The 19,598-nt window shown below is 44.3% G+C and overlaps 1 protein-coding gene across 1 annotated transcript in view; it reads right to left on the bottom strand.

Annotated features, from left to right (window-relative positions):
• LOC126481384 (uncharacterized) overlaps window positions 1–19,598 on the bottom strand; it is a 416,720-nt gene that overhangs the window by 36,639 nt on the left and 360,483 nt on the right. The window contains exon 3 of the mRNA XM_050105099.1: window positions 8,283–8,392. Within this exon, the coding sequence (XP_049961056.1) occupies window positions 8,283–8,392 (110 nt within the window). The remainder of the gene's footprint in view (window positions 1–8,282; window positions 8,393–19,598) is intronic.

The raw sequence follows: 19,598 nt of genomic DNA on the forward strand, positions 1-19,598 counted from the left end.
TTCTTTCTGACTAATCTCTTAAACTTATGCCTACTCTTCGACACTACTACATTGTAATCTGAGTCTATATCTGCTCCTGCGTACGCCTTACATTCCGATACCTGTTTTCAAAATCTCTGACCGTAGTGCAATCTAACTGAAACCTTCCCCTATCACCGGGCCTCTTTCCAGTATACCTCCTCCGCTTGTGATTCTTGAACAGAGTATTCGCTATTACTGGCTGAAGTTTATTACAGAACTCAATTACACTTTCTCCTCTCTCAATCCTAGTCCCAAATCCACATTCTCTTGTAACCGCTTCTTCTGTTCCTTCCCCTACATCTGCATTCCAGTCGCCCATAACTCCTGGATTTTCATCTCACTTTACATACTGTATCACCCTTTCAATGTCCTCATATACTTTCTCTGTCTCTTCGTCTTCTCGGGCATGGATGTGTGTGATGACCTTAGGTTAGTTAGGTTTAAGTAGTTCTAAGTTCTAGGGGACTGATGACCTCAGAAGTTAAGTCCCATAGTGCTCAGAGCCATTTGAAACATTGTTCTCTTCGTCTTCAGCTTGCGAGGTCGGCATGCATACCTGAACTATCGTTGTCGGTGTTCGTCTGCTGTCGATTGCGGTAAGAACAACCTTATCACTGAAATGTTCACAATAACACACCCTTTGTCCTACCTTCCTATTCATAACGAATCCTACTCATATTATACAATTTTCTGCTGCTTTTGATATTACCCTATACTCAGCTAATCAGAAGTCCTTGTCTTCTTTCCATTTCACATCACCAATCCCTACTATATCTAGATTGATCCTTTGCATTTCCCTTTTCAGATTTTCTAGCTTCCCTAACACGTTCAAACTTCCGACTTCCCACGCCCCGACTCGTAGAACGCTATCCTTTCGTAGGTTATTCCATCTTTTTCTCGTGGTGACCGCCCCATTTGCAGCCCTCTCCCGGAGATCCGAATGGGGGACTATTCCGGAATCTTTTGCCAATGGAGAGCTCATCATGACACTTTTTTAAATTAAAGAACACATGTCCTGTGGATACACATTGTGTATCGCTATTGCAGTGGTTTCTATTGTCTTCTGCATCGTCATTGCGGATTCGTCCGTCTTCGGTGGCAATTCCCACTCCAATGGCAAGGGAGTGCCCTGTAGCTCTGTCCACTCCTCCACTCTCTTTGATAAAGCCATTGGCTGGATGACGGTGACTTCTTATCCCGGAAGTCCTCAGATGCCATTACTGATATTTTTATTCAAAATTTAAGCAGTGACGATGTTTCAACTCGGGGTCGTGGACGTTTGGGTCAGTACTCAAAGACGTTACCCCTGAACTACGGACGCAATGCCACTGCAGGGGTTAGATACAAATCAGAAGTCTGGAATGAAGCAGATCAGGCGGCGAACTGCAGCGGAACTAACATCAGACTTTAAACCTGGTCAGAGTACAAGTGCGTCTGAACACACAGTGCACCAAACACTTCTGAAGATGGACCCCCGCAGCCGATGACCCAGCATGTGACAATGTTAACATCTCGACAGCGGTAACTACTACTGCAATGAGCACGTTGGGCGCTGGACGTTGGTGCCGTGGCAGAGCGTTGCATGAACCAATGAATCGAATACCGTCTGAATGATCCCGTTGAAAATATTATGAATGACTGTTCTGGTATACTTCTACGTTATTTGATTTTCAAGCAGCTGAGCAAAACTCAACGTACTCAAACAGTTTTCTCTTTACTTATTCTGATCATCACTAAATGGACACACAATATTTTTAGCGCAACGCAACCTGACTTTCAATAATCCCTAAAAAAGAATGGCCCTGACGAACAATAACCTATACCTTTCATGAATCACTTACCTCACAAAATCTTAGTTACTCGAACTACTGCAATACAGCGAGCGCCAATACTGCCAGCTAAATAAAAGATTCTAACTACTGAAGGCACTAACTATTGATAGGCATAATTAGCAAATGAAAGATTTTGATAGAGAACAAACAATGTATTCACCTTCATAATGTTCAAAAGTCGTCATATCTACATATCTATCAGTTCATGATCTCCATCTCTACAAATTTCCTTTTTCTGGCGGACACACGTCCAGATCGTCCGCTTATAGTAACCTCTCAAAACTCTGGCATCTCTCTCTCCACATCCACCACTTCTGGTGGCTCACCTCCAACTGCCCAACGCTACACGCTGTTCACATCCAACTGCCCAATACTACAATAGCGAATATTCCAACAATGAGTCCAACCAGCCACAGACTACACACAGCACAGTCAGTGATTTTCATACAGAGCGCTACGAGGCGTTACCAAAATAAAAACCTAAACAGCCTACATACACTTCTTCATCATGCCGATGGGACAGCGCGAAGCCTTCTTCTCTCACGGGAACATCTCCTTGACACCTGTTACTGCGGGACAGAGGCAAGCAGGCCGTGGTTCTATTCACGCTGGTAACCATGGGTCCAATGGAGCTGGTTCAAGGCCCCACGATGGCTACAGAGTATCGTATACTGGTTGCAGAGCACATACACCCCTTCAAAACCATCATGTTTTCCGATGGTAGTGGCATTTTTCAACAAGATAATGCGCCATGTCACAAGGCCGGGAGTGTGATGGAGTGGTTCAAGGAACACAGTGGCGAGTTCCAATTGATGTGCTGCCCCTCTCTCGTCAGATCTGAATCCGATCGAACATATCTGGGATGTTATTGAACCTGGTGTCAGAACTCATCACCCCATTCCCAGAAATTTACAGGAATTAGGAGATTTGTGTTTGGAGACGTGGTTCAAAATGGTTCAAATGGCTCGGAGCACTATGGGACTCAACTGCTGAGGTCATTAGTCCCCTAGAACTTAGAACTAGTTAAACCTAACTAACCTAAGGACATCACAAACATCCATGCCCGAGGCAGGATTCGAACCTGCGACCGTAGCGGTCTTGCGGTTCCAGACTGCAGCGCCTTTAACCGCACGGCGGAGACGTGGTGCCAACTCCCTCCATGTCACGACGCCTTGCCGCTGTTACTCGCGGTTCTAGGCGCTCCAGTCCGGAGCCGCGCTGCTGCTAAGGTCGCAGGTTCGAATCCTGCCTCGGGCATGGGTGTGTGTGATGTCCTTAGGTTAGTTAGGTCTAAGTAGTTCTAAGTTCTAGGGGACTGATGACCACAGCAGTTCCATAGTGCTCAGAGCCATTTTTTTGTTATCCGCGCCAAACGTGTAGGTATTAGGTACGTGGTCATAATGTTCTGGCTGACCAGTGTACTGTATTCCATTAATCTGAGCGTTTACAGTGTTAACGGACTTCAGGCCATTCTGATCTTCTTGTCTTGAACACACCATTGTCAACATGTCTCCATCATTGCAGCCACGTCAAAGGAAGCTACAAGGTGGACACAGAACAAACAAGCTGTAATGTTCCAGACATCGTTGTATCATATGTGTAGATGCCTCACTGTATACATGCTCATATCGTAACTCGAGATACATGACGTGTCTGTACAATCCTGCACGACCGAGTAGATAATATGTCCTTTCGTGTGCTAGTCCCATGGGGCATTTTAGATCCGACACGTGCACGATTATGGACTTCCCGGACCCACTGATTTCATATTCCCCATAAAAGCGGGCACCATATCATGAAACAGTAAATGCAGTCTCAATAAGCTGCAAGTGTGCACTTTCTAATTTCGACAACCGCTGAAAGTCGTTTCTCTTAAGTACGTGATCTTCTCCCAAGCAAGCTAAATTAAAATCCAGTTTCTGAAGGAAAACCTACAGCGTGATCTTTCTTTATGTACAGAATAAAGGGAGCATTCTGCGGTTACCCTAAAATGCTAACAAACTGCATATCTAAACATGTTGTAAACTTCATAACAATTTGATGTTTGTTGCATGCCCTCTTTACGGTTTTGCAACTTTGATAGCTAGCAGGGTATCTGCTTACGAAGACAAGTAGTCAGTATTCTTTCATGACGATGTGTCATGCACTAGAGTTGCTGAAAATGCAACATCAAGAAGGATGTATGTGGACGAAGTGAAATTTACGCTGCAGGCAATGCAAAATATAAAACAAAGTCGTCAGATTTTCAGAACTGTACGCGATCACTGTCTATGAGCATTCACTGTAGCCCGAAGCCACCACGTTCTGCAATCAGAGCCTGTAATGATAATGACACAGGATAAAAAACGGAATATTACGTTTGTAGTAGAATTTACACATCACGAACACTTTTGGTTGGAAAACCATTGCCAATAATTTGCCAACCAGCCGTATCCAAGATATATTTGGTCAACGAAGGTGAGAACTAGGGAATCGGGTATACTTGTCGATCTAAAAAAATGACCAGCTACTGATCTGTTGAAATACGGTAAATGGATTTAATTGTAGGGTGGAAACCTTCTTTGCGGCTAGAGCCTCCTTGATGCAGCAGTTCGCTGCTCATATTTTCGAGAAACCATACTGTGCCTGAAGTAGCTTCACGCCATTACATGCGCTGTTTATCTGTTGTGGCGCTCTGAAATCTAAGCTGTCATCTGTACAGGATAGGCTGAAGCTGATCCCGAATGCCCACACTATTTTACGCAGCTCAACATGCAAGAAACAGTATTAATGTACCATCACAGTCTGCGATATACGTGGTACCTGTATAGCGGAAATCAACATAATTCCATGTGAGGCACGGATCTAGCCTGCAAATGAGGCGTATCGAAGCGTCGTCACAAAACAAAGACCCATGCGGCATCGACACTCATGAAAGCCAAAGGGATTGTTCAACCGATACACAACCTAATCCTCTCGAATAGCGCAGTGGGAACCGCCATATGACGGATGGATCACATCAGCAGTGTCACTTAGTAACATACGTTTATCAGTTGCTATGAGCTTATACAGGGTTATTACAAATGATTGAAGCGATTTCACAGCTCTACAATAACTTTATTATTTGAGATATTTTCACAATGCTTTGCACACATATACAAAAACTCAAAAAGTTTTTTTAGGCATTCACAAATGTTCGATATGTGCCCCTTTAGTGATTCGGCAGACATCAAGCCGATAATCAAGTTCCTCCCACACTCGGCGCAGCATGTCCCCATCAATGAGTTCGAAAGCATCGTTGATGCGAGCTCGCAGTTCTGGCACGTTTCTTGGTAGAGGAGGTTTAAACACTGAATCTTTCACATAACCCCACAGAAAGAAATCGCGTGGGGTTAAGTCGGGAGAGCGTGGAGGCCATGACATGAATTGCTCATCATGATCTCCACCACGACCGATCCATCGGTTTTCCAATCTCCTGTTCAAGAAATGCCGAACATCATGATGGAAGTGCGGTGGAGCACCATCCTGTTGGAAGATGAAGTCGGCGCTGTCGATCTCCAATTGTGGCATGAGCCAATTTTCCAGCATGTCCAGATACACGTGTCCTGTAACGTTTTTTTCGCAGAAGAAAAAGGGGCCGTAAACTTTAAACCGTGAGATTGCACAAAACACGTTAACTTTTGGTGAATTGCGAATTTGCTGCACGAATGCGTGAGGATTCTCTACCGCCCAGATTCGCACATTGTGTCTGTTCACTTCACCATTAAGAAAAAATGTTGCTTCATCACTGAAAACAAGATTCGCAATGAACGCATCCTCTTCCATGAGCTGTTGCAACCGCGCCGAAAATTCAAAGCGTTTGACTTTGTCAACGGGTGTCAGGGCTTGTAGCAATTGTAAACGGTAAGGCTTCTGCTTTAGCGTTTTCCGTAAGATTTTCCAAACCGTCGGCTGTGGTACGTTTAGCTCCCTGCTTGCTTTATTCGTCGACTTCCGCGGGCTACGCGTGAAACTTGCCCGCACGCGTTCAACCGTTTCTTCGCTCACAGCAGGCCGACCCGTTGATTTCCCCTTACAGAGGCATCCAGAAGCTTTAAACTGCGCATACCATCGCCGAACGGAGTTAGCAGTTGGTGGATCTTTGTTGAACTTCGTCTTGAAGTGTCGTTGCACTGCTATGACTGACTGATGTGAGTGCATTTCAAGCACGACATACACTTTCTCTGTTCCTGTCGCCATTTTGTCTCACTGCGCTCTCGAGCGCTCTGGCTGCAGAAACCTGAAGTGCGGCTTCAGCCGAAACAAACTTTATGAGTTTTTCTACGTATCTGTAGTGTGTCGTGACCATATGTCAATGAATGGAGCTACAGTGAATTTATGAAATCGCTTCAATCATTTGTAATAGCCCTGTATTTATTTCATGTATCTGTCCTGAATCCATGATTATTTGTGCGATCGCAACTTTACTTTTCTGCTCTGAGGCATAGGTTTGGTAATGTGACGATTACGCGCCACCGGCGTACTATAACATGAGTAATTCCTTCAGTTGTTTTAGATATTGCAGTTTGATTTGCCTTACTTTCGAAGTCTATATTTTTCCTGCCATGTGATGCAATGTATTCCCACTGCAATTTTACTCGGTCGTACGTTACCCCAATTTATTGCTGTCCATCAACGAATTCTACGCCTCTTCCCTCAATACAGCGTGAAAAAAAAACGGTAATACGTGTAGAATCATCGACGGTTTGAATGTTATTCAATCATATTCTATTATAAAAATATTCAAAGTCACTTCCTCTCCCGCTACAGCTGTTGTAATATATCCCGTCAGAAAGCTAATAATAATCTATCTTGACAACATAATTCAACCGACTTACGGGATATATTACAACTTGTCCTCACTTATTTAGATACTGCGCAGAGACTAGGAATTTAATCCGGAACGTTGCCGTAAATGCGTTTATCAGGAACTTTTCGTCTCACTTGAAAAACGTGTGACATGGTGTGAATAATCTGTTATCCTGTTAAGAATTCCCCAGAGTTATTCTTAATTGGTTCTGGAATATTTCATATTCAGTCTACGGCCATGAGGAAGTTATCCTGTCGCCTGCTAGAAGTTGAAATAGGCGGGAATTATTAGCGTGAAGAAGGAGAGAGGTGGAATGCGAAAGAGTAGGATGAAGAGGGTAGATGAGGTAGGACAGAGAAAATATGCGAGGGCTGTCGACTCTGCGTACGATCAATGATAGCCCAAAGACATTTAACAAAAAGTATTCCAGAAGACCTCAATGTTATCTAGGAACGCATCCAATTCCCCAAGATTCAAAGATTGCCGCTGCGATACCTCTGCATCGTATGTGTGATTATCATTCTACAGCGAAGCCGTGAAACAGAAGCTATTCTCGGAATTTCTCATGGAAGACAACTTGTTTGCATAGCAAAGCAAACAGTGAAGTTGTCGTATGCAATGTTTTTATTTAGTGACAACCCTGCGGTCGGCGAATAAAATAACGAAACATCGCACACAAATTTATTTATTTATTTATTTTTATCAGACTTTCAGCACTGCAGAATCCGATAATATTTATACGTTGCGTTAACTAGTAGAGGACAATTTGTTTGATGTTTTCATCCTTTCCAAATTAACCTAGGTCTATTTTTTCTTTTCTTTTATTTATTTTAGTCTGTTTCCGCCATCCCTAAAGCATGCGTCTCCTCATGTGTTGCATCCTTCCAGTTCAGTATGCTTTCATCTCAAAAACGTATATCACTTGACCTCTCTTCCATACTCATATTTTGTTTATTCTAATTTATTTGTAACATTTTCATTCTGAGAAAGCTTATTACTTCATTTCCTTCATTCTTGCTGAATTATGAGAAATGTTTCCAGTAGTCTTTTCTTACAGGTAACAGAAAGTCTGCGCCGTAAACTAACTGCCATACCATTTTTATGTTCTTAGTTTGGGAATAAACAAATAACAAAAGTGTTTTGACCAAGGCGGAAGCACAACCCTTATTGTTGTTTTGGTATGCAAGCACGGACCAATGGAGGAGATCCAAAAGCAGCTGTCTCAGTAATTGTCTATATTTCTTCTTCAACAAATTATCTCCTTCATGATTCGGTGAATTTCATTGCTTCTCACTCACATTTAATAACTAGTCACCCATAAAAAATATATAAATTAAGTGATCATGCTACAAAAACGCAGGCACAAACTGTAGAAGACAAATTCGTGTATCTGTGATCATTTCATCAGGGTGCTCTGAGCAAATTCGATACTGAACTGGAAGAAACAGTGTCTATACCACAATGAGAAAAAAATTAAACTGTAAACTACTTATCTGTTCTGCGGCAACTAGAAGACTCACGCGCACACCATAGCCATTTTGTGTTTTAGCATGCCACATAATGTGTATTATAGAGAACTGCGAAAGGATGATTTTACTCACTTGTAGAAGTAGATTACGGTGGCTGCTGCTCCTCCTGTGACTATGAGGAATGCAGAGACGCAGAGAACCACAACTACGATGAGAGGGAGACCGTAGCCAGAGTGCAGCACCTGTAACAGACGCCAAACGTCAAGTGAGTCTTCACGAATAATCTCTTCACGGCCACACAAAAACAGGAAATGTTATTTCTGTAATAGTGTATGTGGTTACTGAATCACTTTGGAGCTATAAATGCCGAGAGTAAACGAAAAGAGATTTTGAATTACCTCAGTTTTAAATGTGTTATCATGCAATGAATTTTGCACAGCACCCAGTTAACAACGGGACCACCGTTTAATGCATAACCTCAGTGGAGACTGCACATTCTCTATTTTCTTCCCGTGAAGCTCCTCAAGTTAATGGCGAAATGAGAAAAACTTTCATGAGACAAGAATGACGACTGTGCTGAATGTGGCATTACTAAATGCAATTTAAAATATTATTGATGGATTTTTGAGAGTTGGGGTGTGGGCAAAAAACATGGAAACACAAAAAACTCCACACATTACCATGCCTAATATGGTGTTGTAAAACCGTTGGCACAAAGTCGTCTCGGAATGGATTGATACAGATCCTCTTCCGTTATCAAGGGAATGTTATACCATTTTTTCACAAAATAATGGCAATTTCAAGTAACATAATGGGCGTGGATAGCGATCGCACACCCTTCCCTCCAAAGCAGATCAAAATGGCTCAACAGTACTGAGGTCTATATGAAGATGGTATCTGTTCTTTTCGGACATGTCCGAAAGAACAGATACCATCTTCACGTAGATAAGGCTTTCTGGCCAATGATCTTCTTCAGTGCGGATGCACTCGCATTGCCCAAACTCTTACGGGAATCGGTAGAATGACTGCCGCGAGTAATGAGTATAGTGAGCAGGGGCACTACAAATGTAGTTGGAAATGGGGGCCTCACGGGGAGCGTGCCAGAGATAAGTCCCTACAGTCGAACTATCCTGTGTGTCCTCCGTGGCTCAGTTGGATAGAGCATCTGCCATGTAAGCATGAGATCCCGGCTTCGAGTCCCGGTCCGGTCACTCCTTTTCAATTGTCCCCGTTAATATTTATCAGCGCCTGTAAGCAGCTAATGGTCTGTACTTCAGTGTAATTTCAGACTGAGATCTGGTGACTCTGGTGGCCAGTGCCTCCCGTAGAACGAAAGATTACTTATTTACCAAGGCTTGCATCACCCGCGCCAAATGATGTTTATCTTCACATGAGGAGTTTACGTAGAACTAGTTTCTAGTGTGGAACACGCATCTCGCTCTGCAGAGTCCGTAACAGACACTGCTTCTGACGTCACTTTAAAATAAAGTACGAAATATGGCAAATATGATCGCAATGTCCACAAATCCTACCCCTCAAGACCAGTGATAACTTAAATGCAATACTTTCGAAAATTCGACTTAAAGAATTAATTCTATAAAACTTACAGTTAAACAGTATAAGCTACCTTCAGATTTCAAGTTAGTATTATTGACAGTAAAGTCCATTAAATTTTTCGAGCACGTTGGGACGCTTGGCACGTACTTTTCAATGACTTACTAAAAAATGCTGTTTTCCATTTGTGTTACTTTTCTTGCCGATATAGAAAGCGTCTCTGCCCATGTGGCCGGCTGACGTGCGGAGCTGACCGCGGCGCTCAGTGTCGATTGGACATCGTCGGCTAAGCCACCCAGCCCACATTCGGCCTCGCTCTGTGACGTATCGCTTTTGGGACTTACGTATCGCAATGTGGTGCCGGACACGCAATACACACCAAATAAAGGTCACTCTTTAAGAACTATAACACAGATCCGCAATCCTGGATCGAGCACGACAGCGAAGTGGTGCTAACACCACATCCAAGTCCACGAAAGGGACGCTTAGTAGAGCGCAGAGCAGCACCAGTTGCAAAGTATCGCCTATAGGCATGGCGTTTGGTGCCCACGAATATGCCGTCATGCCACCGAGCCAGAAGATCGCTGCAATTGACGAGCTATTAAATGACATTGGGGCGTAATTAAAGGCCAAACACGTATCGAGTAGCGTACTGAATACGATAAGGAATAAAATATTCCCTTTGGCTTTCCAACTCACGTCAGCAGAAGCAAAGGTCGAGCTCCTGCAAGAGCAGAACAAAGATCTACTGCGCGAACTTCAGCACTCAGCTGACCCAGTTAAGGACCTTAGAATTGAGTCTCTCACAGAACAGGTCAACAAACTCGAGGAAGACAATACAAAACTCGCTGAAATAAACCAAGAGCTCAGGGACCAAATTAGGGATCTGACAGGAAAGGTTCCTGAACAGGCACAGCAACAGGCCAAGACACTAACATACGCTGCGGCACTCTCCACCGCACCCAAAGAACATAAACGCATTGAGGTGGCAAAAGCCAAGCAGGCAACCACTCTTCATAAAGTCTACCAACAACCAAGACACGAAAACAATAAAACAAACGTTGACAAAAAACATCAACCCAAGACGAGACAATCTACACATTAAGTCAATAAGAAACACGAAGACAGCTGTGACTGCCGAAGCAGCAACACAGGAGGACTGTAGGAAAATAATAGAAAAGACGAAAGATATAGAGAATATCGCGTGTGAGGGGCCCAGAAAGCGGCAACCTTTGGTGATAGTCTAGTGACAGACACTACCTCGGATAGAGAATTTCTTGAGTGTCTATACGACCAAAATCTCAGTGACGATTTCACAAAAGACGAATTCGACAAAGACGTGAAAATCAGATTCCGCACAGGGCCCAAAGGAAAGGGATACAACCATCAAGTGTTGGAAGTCATACCCAGAATTTATTGGTACCTCACCAAAAAAGGAAGGGTGTACATAGACTTCCAATCCCTATCTGTCAAAAGCTTTACGTCAGTGAGCCAGTGTTACAACTGTTGTGACCTTGGCCATACAACCAAAGCCTGAGCAGACACAGGTACGACCTGTTCAAGGTGTGGCAGAAAGGGCCACAAACGCGCCGACTGTCGAGCATTAGAGCCCATCGATTGCATTCCGTCCAGGAACAGAAACCGAATTTGCAATAAGAGCAGGGGTGGCGTCTGCCAGACCTACAAACAGCTGCTTGAGAGACTAATTGACAGTACTGACTATGGCAACTGAACACCCCCCTGAGTCAACCAACATGCTCCATAAATCAACCCCTGAAAAAACAATATCATACAAGTGACCATCCACCAGGCACAGAAACCATCTACGTGCAATACTCTGGCGTAAGAGGCAAAAACTGTTACCTGACGACTACCCCAACAACGGTCACATTCCAGGCTTGATACACAATACAAACCTGGAGGACAGCCATCATGCAATCACTGAATACATAGACGACCTAAAACTCACAGGACAAATGTCACCAGAAGCCGCCAAACTAATAAAAATACAAATAATGTACTGGATGACATTCCAGACGACCCTTATGAACAGGATAGACGAACTCGAAGACGAACTACTGAGAATAGACATGATAACCCCAAAACCTGATACCGACAGACCAGAAAACCATACCACACATGACCAACCAAAGCAACTGCACAAAACAGCGTTGCTAACGACTCAAGATCACCCATCCACTCCAGCACAACGACGCACATACGACACTACAAAATGCGAAGGACGTATCAAACCAATAAAATTCATACAAGGTGAGACCTTGAACCCAACGGTGCTAAACACAACCGTAACGCACGCCAGCACAACTGGAGCCCAAACGGAAAACATGGACAAATCAGACACCTCAGACTGTAATCAAATCAAACGCAAAATAACTCTCTCTGACTCACTGACAGAGGAAGAAGACGACGTCTATTATTGCCCTTACGCCAGAGATTGTAGTGTTCATAATAATGACATTCGAAACCGTAATACCGACCTTGAACAAGCCACAGCGCTGGCAGACACCACGAATGCCACACAAAAAGCCGCAGCAACAACCGCAACAAAAGTCTGCGGAGGGTCTGGCAACAGAGGCGACAGTGCGCATAACATACCAAAAGCTGTTATGTCTGTCACAGATAGCGTAGACGAGCAGTCAAGTGGGAACCAAATCACGTCAAATCAATGCAGAATGGAGGCACAAACAACCAACACATCTGATACACATCAAGACTCCACAAACGGAACACACACACAAAACAAACGAATCATCACAGAATTTAGGAAACTAAAACCGCATAGAAAACCCAAACAGCCTAAGAGAGTCAAGAAAATGAATGCGTGTGACGACCAGTCGCGGCAATCGGAGGCTGCCTCAAAACCTAGTGATACGAAAGTGCATACCCCTGATGATACCAACAGCTTCGCAGCCTCCCAACCAACAACCTCAATGCCGACGCCCAAGGAATCCCCCACAACAACCAACGAGGAAGCCAATCCAGCGCCCCTCGCAGAGGTGCACAGCAACGCCACTACACCATCACGACACGTCACGGCTGCAGAGACGCCAACACACGCCATCGACACCCATAGTTTTAGTTACGACAAGCTAGATATAAATGTAAAATTAAGTAGGCTAGAAAAAAGAGACATCTTAGAGACGGCACAGCGGATGCTCATCGGCACCCTACACCCGTACGGCCAATCTGTTTGTTTCCGTACATCGGAGCAAACCGATAGACTGATTCTCAAAACGGAGAATATTCCAACAGATCCAGACAGCCTACTAGACCTGCTCATGCAGGTGTGCGCCCGCAGGGAGGAACCATTCGATATGGACAAGCTTTACAAGGTTCACGTAAGGGCTCATGGGAGAACATACTTCGATTACAGTCAAACTGGCAGCAAGTGCTACGCCACAGTTAAACACCCAAACTGCTAATAGCACAGCTTAATGCTATGCGGAATATACTTGTAAATTCGGAGCTCCCACGGGTCCTACGTGAACTAAAAAGTGACATTCTGTGCATACAGGAGCCCTACACTAGACAAGGGCATATCCCCAACTTTCCTCCAAGTGCGGTGACAGTTGCAGAAGGGGCCGGCTGCATGGCATCTGTCATAATCCTAAACAAAGAAATACATCCAGTCAAAATTACCGAACTCTGTTCCGAGCACCTAGTTACAGTTGAAGTCACACACAAGGGGGATACTTGGATCATCGCGTCGCTGTACGCCCAGTTCTGTCATTGCATCAAACCATACGCAGACCTCATCAGAGATGTTGCGCAATACGCTGGCAACAAAAAACTTCTCATCTGTGCAGACATAAATGCCAGATCAACCATGTGGCATTCAGACAGAACTGACGACAGAGGTAGAATAATAAATGACCTCATCCAAGAAAACAGACTACACGTACTCAACAAGGAAGAACATCACCCGACTCACATCGGACACAACGGTCATTCATCAAACATAGACTTCACCCTCGTTAATAATGCCGCCATCAACCACGTACGATACTGGACCGTACATGACCAGATCACTGCTAGCGACCACAACATCATCACACTAACCTTAAGTGGTACAGCAAACGTCAACACAGAAACACTACCAAAAAGACTATTAGTTGACAAAACAGACTGGGACAGGGTCAGACAAAAAATACATGAGCACATACCGCAAGACATCACCGGCAGTGTTGATTACAGAGCACACATGCTGACAGATATCATCACACACACACAGAACACCTGCATACCCACACAAAGAATGACAAAACACCAAAATATTCCCTGGACTACACAATTAACACGACTCAAACAAGACTCAAATCGTAAACGTAAGCTTTACCAACGAGCAATTTCAGATAGAGAAAGACAATTACGACTACACGACTACCGGCTTGCCAAGGACAAATATAAACTTGAGCTGAATAAGACCAGGAAAGACCATTGGAACAGCCATGTAGCAGCACAAACTAAACATTTGGGGGAACCATACATAATCGTGACAGAGAAAATTAAGAGCCCACTGGTTCTGGGAACGCTGCGACAGGAGGATGGTGAGATGACTAAGGGCTGGAGACGCACAGCGGAGTTCCTGCTGAGCAAACTCCTGCCAGACGACATCGCAAACACAGACACACCACAACATGCAGCACTGAGACGCGAAGTAGACACAGTATACACCACACCAACCGTCACTTGTCCATTTGCACAGGAAGAAGTAGCGACAGCGATCTCAGAACTCAAAACAAAAAGGCGTCTGGACCGGATGGTATCCACTCTGAGGTACTGAAACAAATTGCACCGCAGATCACCCCGTTTCTCACAACGTTGTTAAACGATGCGTTAAGGCTGGGCCGTGTGCCTGCAGTGTGGAAGACCTCGAAGTAAGTTATCATCAAAGAGGCTCCAGACACAGACCCATCAGACCCCAAGTCATACAGACCAATTTGCCTTATCAATACACTCGGTAAAGTACAAGAAAAACTACTCTGCAAAAGACTACAAGCACACCGAACACTATGGGGACTGACACCACACCAATACGGCTTCAGGGAAGGGAAATCTATAGACGACGCAATTAACAGAGCACTCCAAATAGTACACGACACACCCTCCAAATACACACTTGCAATTATGATAGACATCTCAAGTGCCTTCGACAACCTCTGGTGGCCGGCCTTGTTCAAGAGGCTCAGACACCTGCAGGTACCGGAGTCTCTGTACAATAGTTTCATGGACTACTGCAGAGACAGAACGGTCGTTTGGCAAATGGACAACCAGAAAGTGATTAAACGAATTAGAAAAGGCTGTCCACAAGGGTCGATCTGCGGCCCTATCTTCTGGGACATAGTTATAGAACCGCTCCTACAGTTACTAGAGGAGCACATCTTGACAGATGGAGTTGTCGCTTATGCTGATGATCTACTCGTCGTAGTTTCAGCAAACAACCGTGCCCAGCTAGAAGAAAGAGCCAGTGGAACACTTAGGACAATAACCCAATGGTGCACAGATAATAAATTAAAGATAGCAGGAAACAAAACAACTTATACATTGCTAAAGGGTATCCTGCGCAGGAACCCAATAGTCAAAATCGGGGACACAAACATAAAAAGACTAGCAGTCACACGCTACTAGGAGTGTACATTGATGAACGATTGAACTTCCACGAACACATGCGAATATGCGAAAACAAATCAGAAAAGATACTACACAAACTGGCTAGGCTAAATTCGGAACAATTCAGACTACCCCTGTCAGTGACACTAGCATACCATTGCGCTCTCTTCGAATCAGTACTATGCTTTTCTGCCAGTACGTGGGCCCACAGGTTAAATCTCTCAACCAACAGAACCATTGTACGTCGAGGCCAAAGAAGTGTTCTACTTCAACTAACAGGGGCATTCAACACAACATCAAATGACGCACTATGTGTCGTCATGGGAATCTTCCCCATAGATATCACCACCAGGTACCGCGAAGCAATGTACTGGCTTAGGATGGAGAGAATAGACCAGGTTCGGCAGATCACTGGTGTACCGATTGAGACAACACGCCAACTCAGAGCATGGCGAGTGGATACCTGGCAGAGCGAGTGGGCCAACAGCGATAAGGGCCGCCGTGTACACAACTTCTTCCCTGACATCAGGGAAAGGCTAAAACTAAAACATATTGATCCCAGCCGCGGTATGGTACTTTTCATCACAGGACATGGCCCTTATCCCACGCACCTGTACCGCGTGAGTCTGCAGCAGACTAATAGATGCACATGCGGGGAAGAAGGTTCCCCTGAACATACTGTCTTCTTCTGTGGACAACGTACGAACATAAGACACACAGTACACATAAATCGCCTAAACACACAGAACGAACTACATGCCATAATACGCGACCCGGAAAGGAGGACTGAACTCAACAAACTAACGGACGAAATCTCGAAGATCCAACAAATAGAATACTTGCGCAACAGACCCTACCGAAGGCAAGTCGGTCCAAACAGACGTCACGATGCCCAGGGGGACACAGATATGATTAGCACCACGAGTAATGAAGAAGAAACACATAAAGACCAGGGCACCAACACAGATATTGAAGCGTCCAGCGCGGATGATCCATAAAACAGATTGCACCTTATATGTAAATAGTTAACAGCATCTCCATGTCTAATAAGAGCTTAAAGCTAGGTTCCTCTTCAAGGGACCTACGCCTTCCGTTAAGAGGTAGCGCACAGTCTGGATGGAAGGATCTTAATTGTGGTCCCTCTCTTTTGAGCCCAACCCGACGGATACCTATGGTAGATCGGGGAAAACCACCGCTCAGGCTATGTTGCTGGCGGGGCCGGAAGGTGCTAACTGCCACACCACGTATCATTGTAAGTCTCATTGCCTCAGCGTGAACTGTTTGTACAACCAACCTACACAGCCTATACCTCAACCTCCACTACACTAACAACTTCTGATCTGAAGCTTAAAGTTAGGCACCTCTTCAAGGGACCTATGCCCCCCTGGTAAGAGGCGGCGCACGTCCTGGATGGAAGGATCTTAATTGTGGTTCCTCTCTTTTGAGCCCAACCCGACGGATACCTATGGTAGATCGGGGAAAACCACCGTTCAGGTCGTGTTGTCGGCGGGGCCAGGAGGTAGTTGCGCCTGATGTACTCTACTAGGAGCCTTGTAGGCTCAACACAAACCGTTAGCGTCATTACCTTATTACTTTTACCACAAGTACCCTTTCATTAGCAACTTTGAGCCAAGCACAAAATCAGTTACCTCTCTATTGTATATCGTAAATAGTTTAGCAGGCTGGACATGGAGGTCTTAGTCTTAGTTTCTAGCTCTAACGTACCCTAATCTCTTCTAGTTAAGGTAGTTTCAAGGATGGTAGATGTTAAAGGCATGGTGAGCAACGGCCAGCGTCTTGAGGGTCATTCCAAGACCCCGGCCGCCGCCCACAACCAGGTGACGGGCAATATATACCTATCCCTTTCCTACTCAGTTCTCTTCCTTCCTTCTTTCTAAATATTTAATTTCGTTTTGTTTATTAATATCTTACTTGATTTTGTATTAGTTATAAGTTTTTCTAATGCTGCACGAAAAAAAAGATATCAAATGGATCTAAACAGAGCCCGCCTCCACGTGGCGGGACACGGGCAACGGTGTGAGTGGGGACGGGAGCCGGTGTGGTGTTACTTTCAGTCACTCCGGTCCCCGGACCCAGTCACAGCGGCTAAGTGGCAACATGCGACCCACCATAGAAATTAGACGGTGGGTCATAAAATATAAGCAGCTACTGGAAAAAAAAGTGAAAGAAAAGTGTCCATGTGTCTTATATATGACGAGCTACTATTCTGTAAGAATTTACAGCAATGTTGCTTTGGACTGTATAACAAACGATCCTGCTCAGCCGGCCGGGGTGGCCGAGCTGTTTTAGGCGCTACAGTCTGTAACTGCGCGACCACTACTGTCGCAGGTTCGAATCCTGCCTCGGGCATGGATGTGTTTGATGTCCTTAGGTTAGTTAGGTTTAAGTGGTTCTAAGTTCTAGGGGACTGATGACCTCAGAAGCTATGTCCCATAGTGCTCAGAGCCATTTGAATCATTTGATCCTGCTCATTCAAATTATTACAGTGTGTCCCGCCGTTTGACAGTTGTACACTAGTCAACGTAAATTATTATGATCTGAAGATGGCTTGCGGATAAGCCGAAACTCGAAATGTGTATTTGTGATCCTGGATATTAACGATTTTTCGGAATCCACAATTTTTATATTGTATAAATCCTCCCATTCTATGGCCAAGGTACAGCAATCGTGCTATATCTTCAGTAGGAAAAGCATTTTAGGTTGTAATGGCAGCAGAATCTTTGTTTACACGATTTGTGAGCGATCTTCAGAACACTGCTATATTTATGTGTCATAATTAGAAGTGTGGCCGTACCTTAGCACCAAAAATTTTAGCTATTTATGTCTAATAGATGGCAAATCATCGAGTAAAACTGAAGTGATATCAGGTGTTCCCCAGCGAAGCGTCCTGGGACCTCTGCTGTTCCTGACCTATATAAATGACCTGGGTGACAACCTGAGCAGTTCTCTTAGGTTGTTCGCATATGATGCTGTAATATACTGTCTACCGAAGACCAGTATCAGTTGCAAAGCGATTTAGAAAAGATTGCTGTATGGTGTGCCAGGTGGCAGTTGATGCTAAATAACGAAAAGTGTGAGGTGATCCACATGAGTTCCAAAACAAATCCGTTGGAATTCGATAACTTGATAAATAGTACAATTCTCAAGGCTGTCAATTCAACTAAGTACCTGGGTGTTAAAATTACGAACAACTTCAGTTGGAAAGACCACATAGACAATATTGTGGGGAAGGCGAGCCAAAGGTTGCGTTTCATTGGCAGGACACTTAGAAGATGCAACAAGTCCACTAAAGAGACAGCTTACACTACACTCGTTCGTCCTCTGTTAGAATATTGCTGCGCGGTGTGGGATCCTTACCAGGTGGGATTGACGGAGGACATCGAAAGGGTGCAAAAAAGGGCAGCTCGTTTTGTATTATCAGGTAATAAGGGAGAGAGTGTGGCAGATATGATACGCGAGTTGGGATGGATGTCATTAAAGCAAAGACGTTTTTCGCCGCGGCGAGATCTATTTACGAAATTTCAGTCACCAAATTTCTCTTCCGAATGAGAAAATATTTTGTTGAGCCCAATCTACATAGGTAGGAATGATCATCAAAATAAAATAAGAGAAATCAGAGCTCGAAAAGAAAGGTTTATGTGTTCGTTTTTCCGGCGCGCTGTTCGGGAGTGGAATGGTAGAGAGATAGTATGATTGTGGTTCGATGAACCCTCTGCCAAGCACTTAAATGTGAATTGCAGAGTAGTCATGTAGATCTAGATGTAGATGTAGATGTAATGCGTTACCCACTGTACATGAAAAAAATTCTGAAGATACCTCAAAAAGGCGAGACGCTTCAATAAAGCTTCTGCTGTCATTATAAACTAACCGGTTTTTTCTACTGAGAAGCATTTATATTAGTTTGGTCCCCTCAAGCGTCATACTTCAAGCGAAAACTTTCGCGATAAGGAGATGCAGAAATAGAAGTCGTCACCTTGTCCGAAACTCAAACCAAAGAATCATGCCGCTGGCTTAGAGGGAAGTTTGGAAAGTTCTCAATGCATAAGAAAATCCACGTTTGCTATATATAAAAAAAAACGAAGTCGTACAGGATACAGTAGGTAAAATCTTCACGCTAGAACACATCACACCATGTTGACTGAAGAATCGTGCACGCAAGTCATTTAGGGTACACTTTGGGAAAAACTAATGAAGCTATTTCTCGTCACGCCAGATGCTAATGACGGGGATGCAAACACTTAT

Source organism: Schistocerca serialis, chromosome 5 (genome assembly GCF_023864345.2).
Source record: "Schistocerca serialis cubense isolate TAMUIC-IGC-003099 chromosome 5, iqSchSeri2.2, whole genome shotgun sequence".
Taxonomy (NCBI): domain Eukaryota; kingdom Metazoa; phylum Arthropoda; class Insecta; order Orthoptera; family Acrididae; genus Schistocerca; species Schistocerca serialis.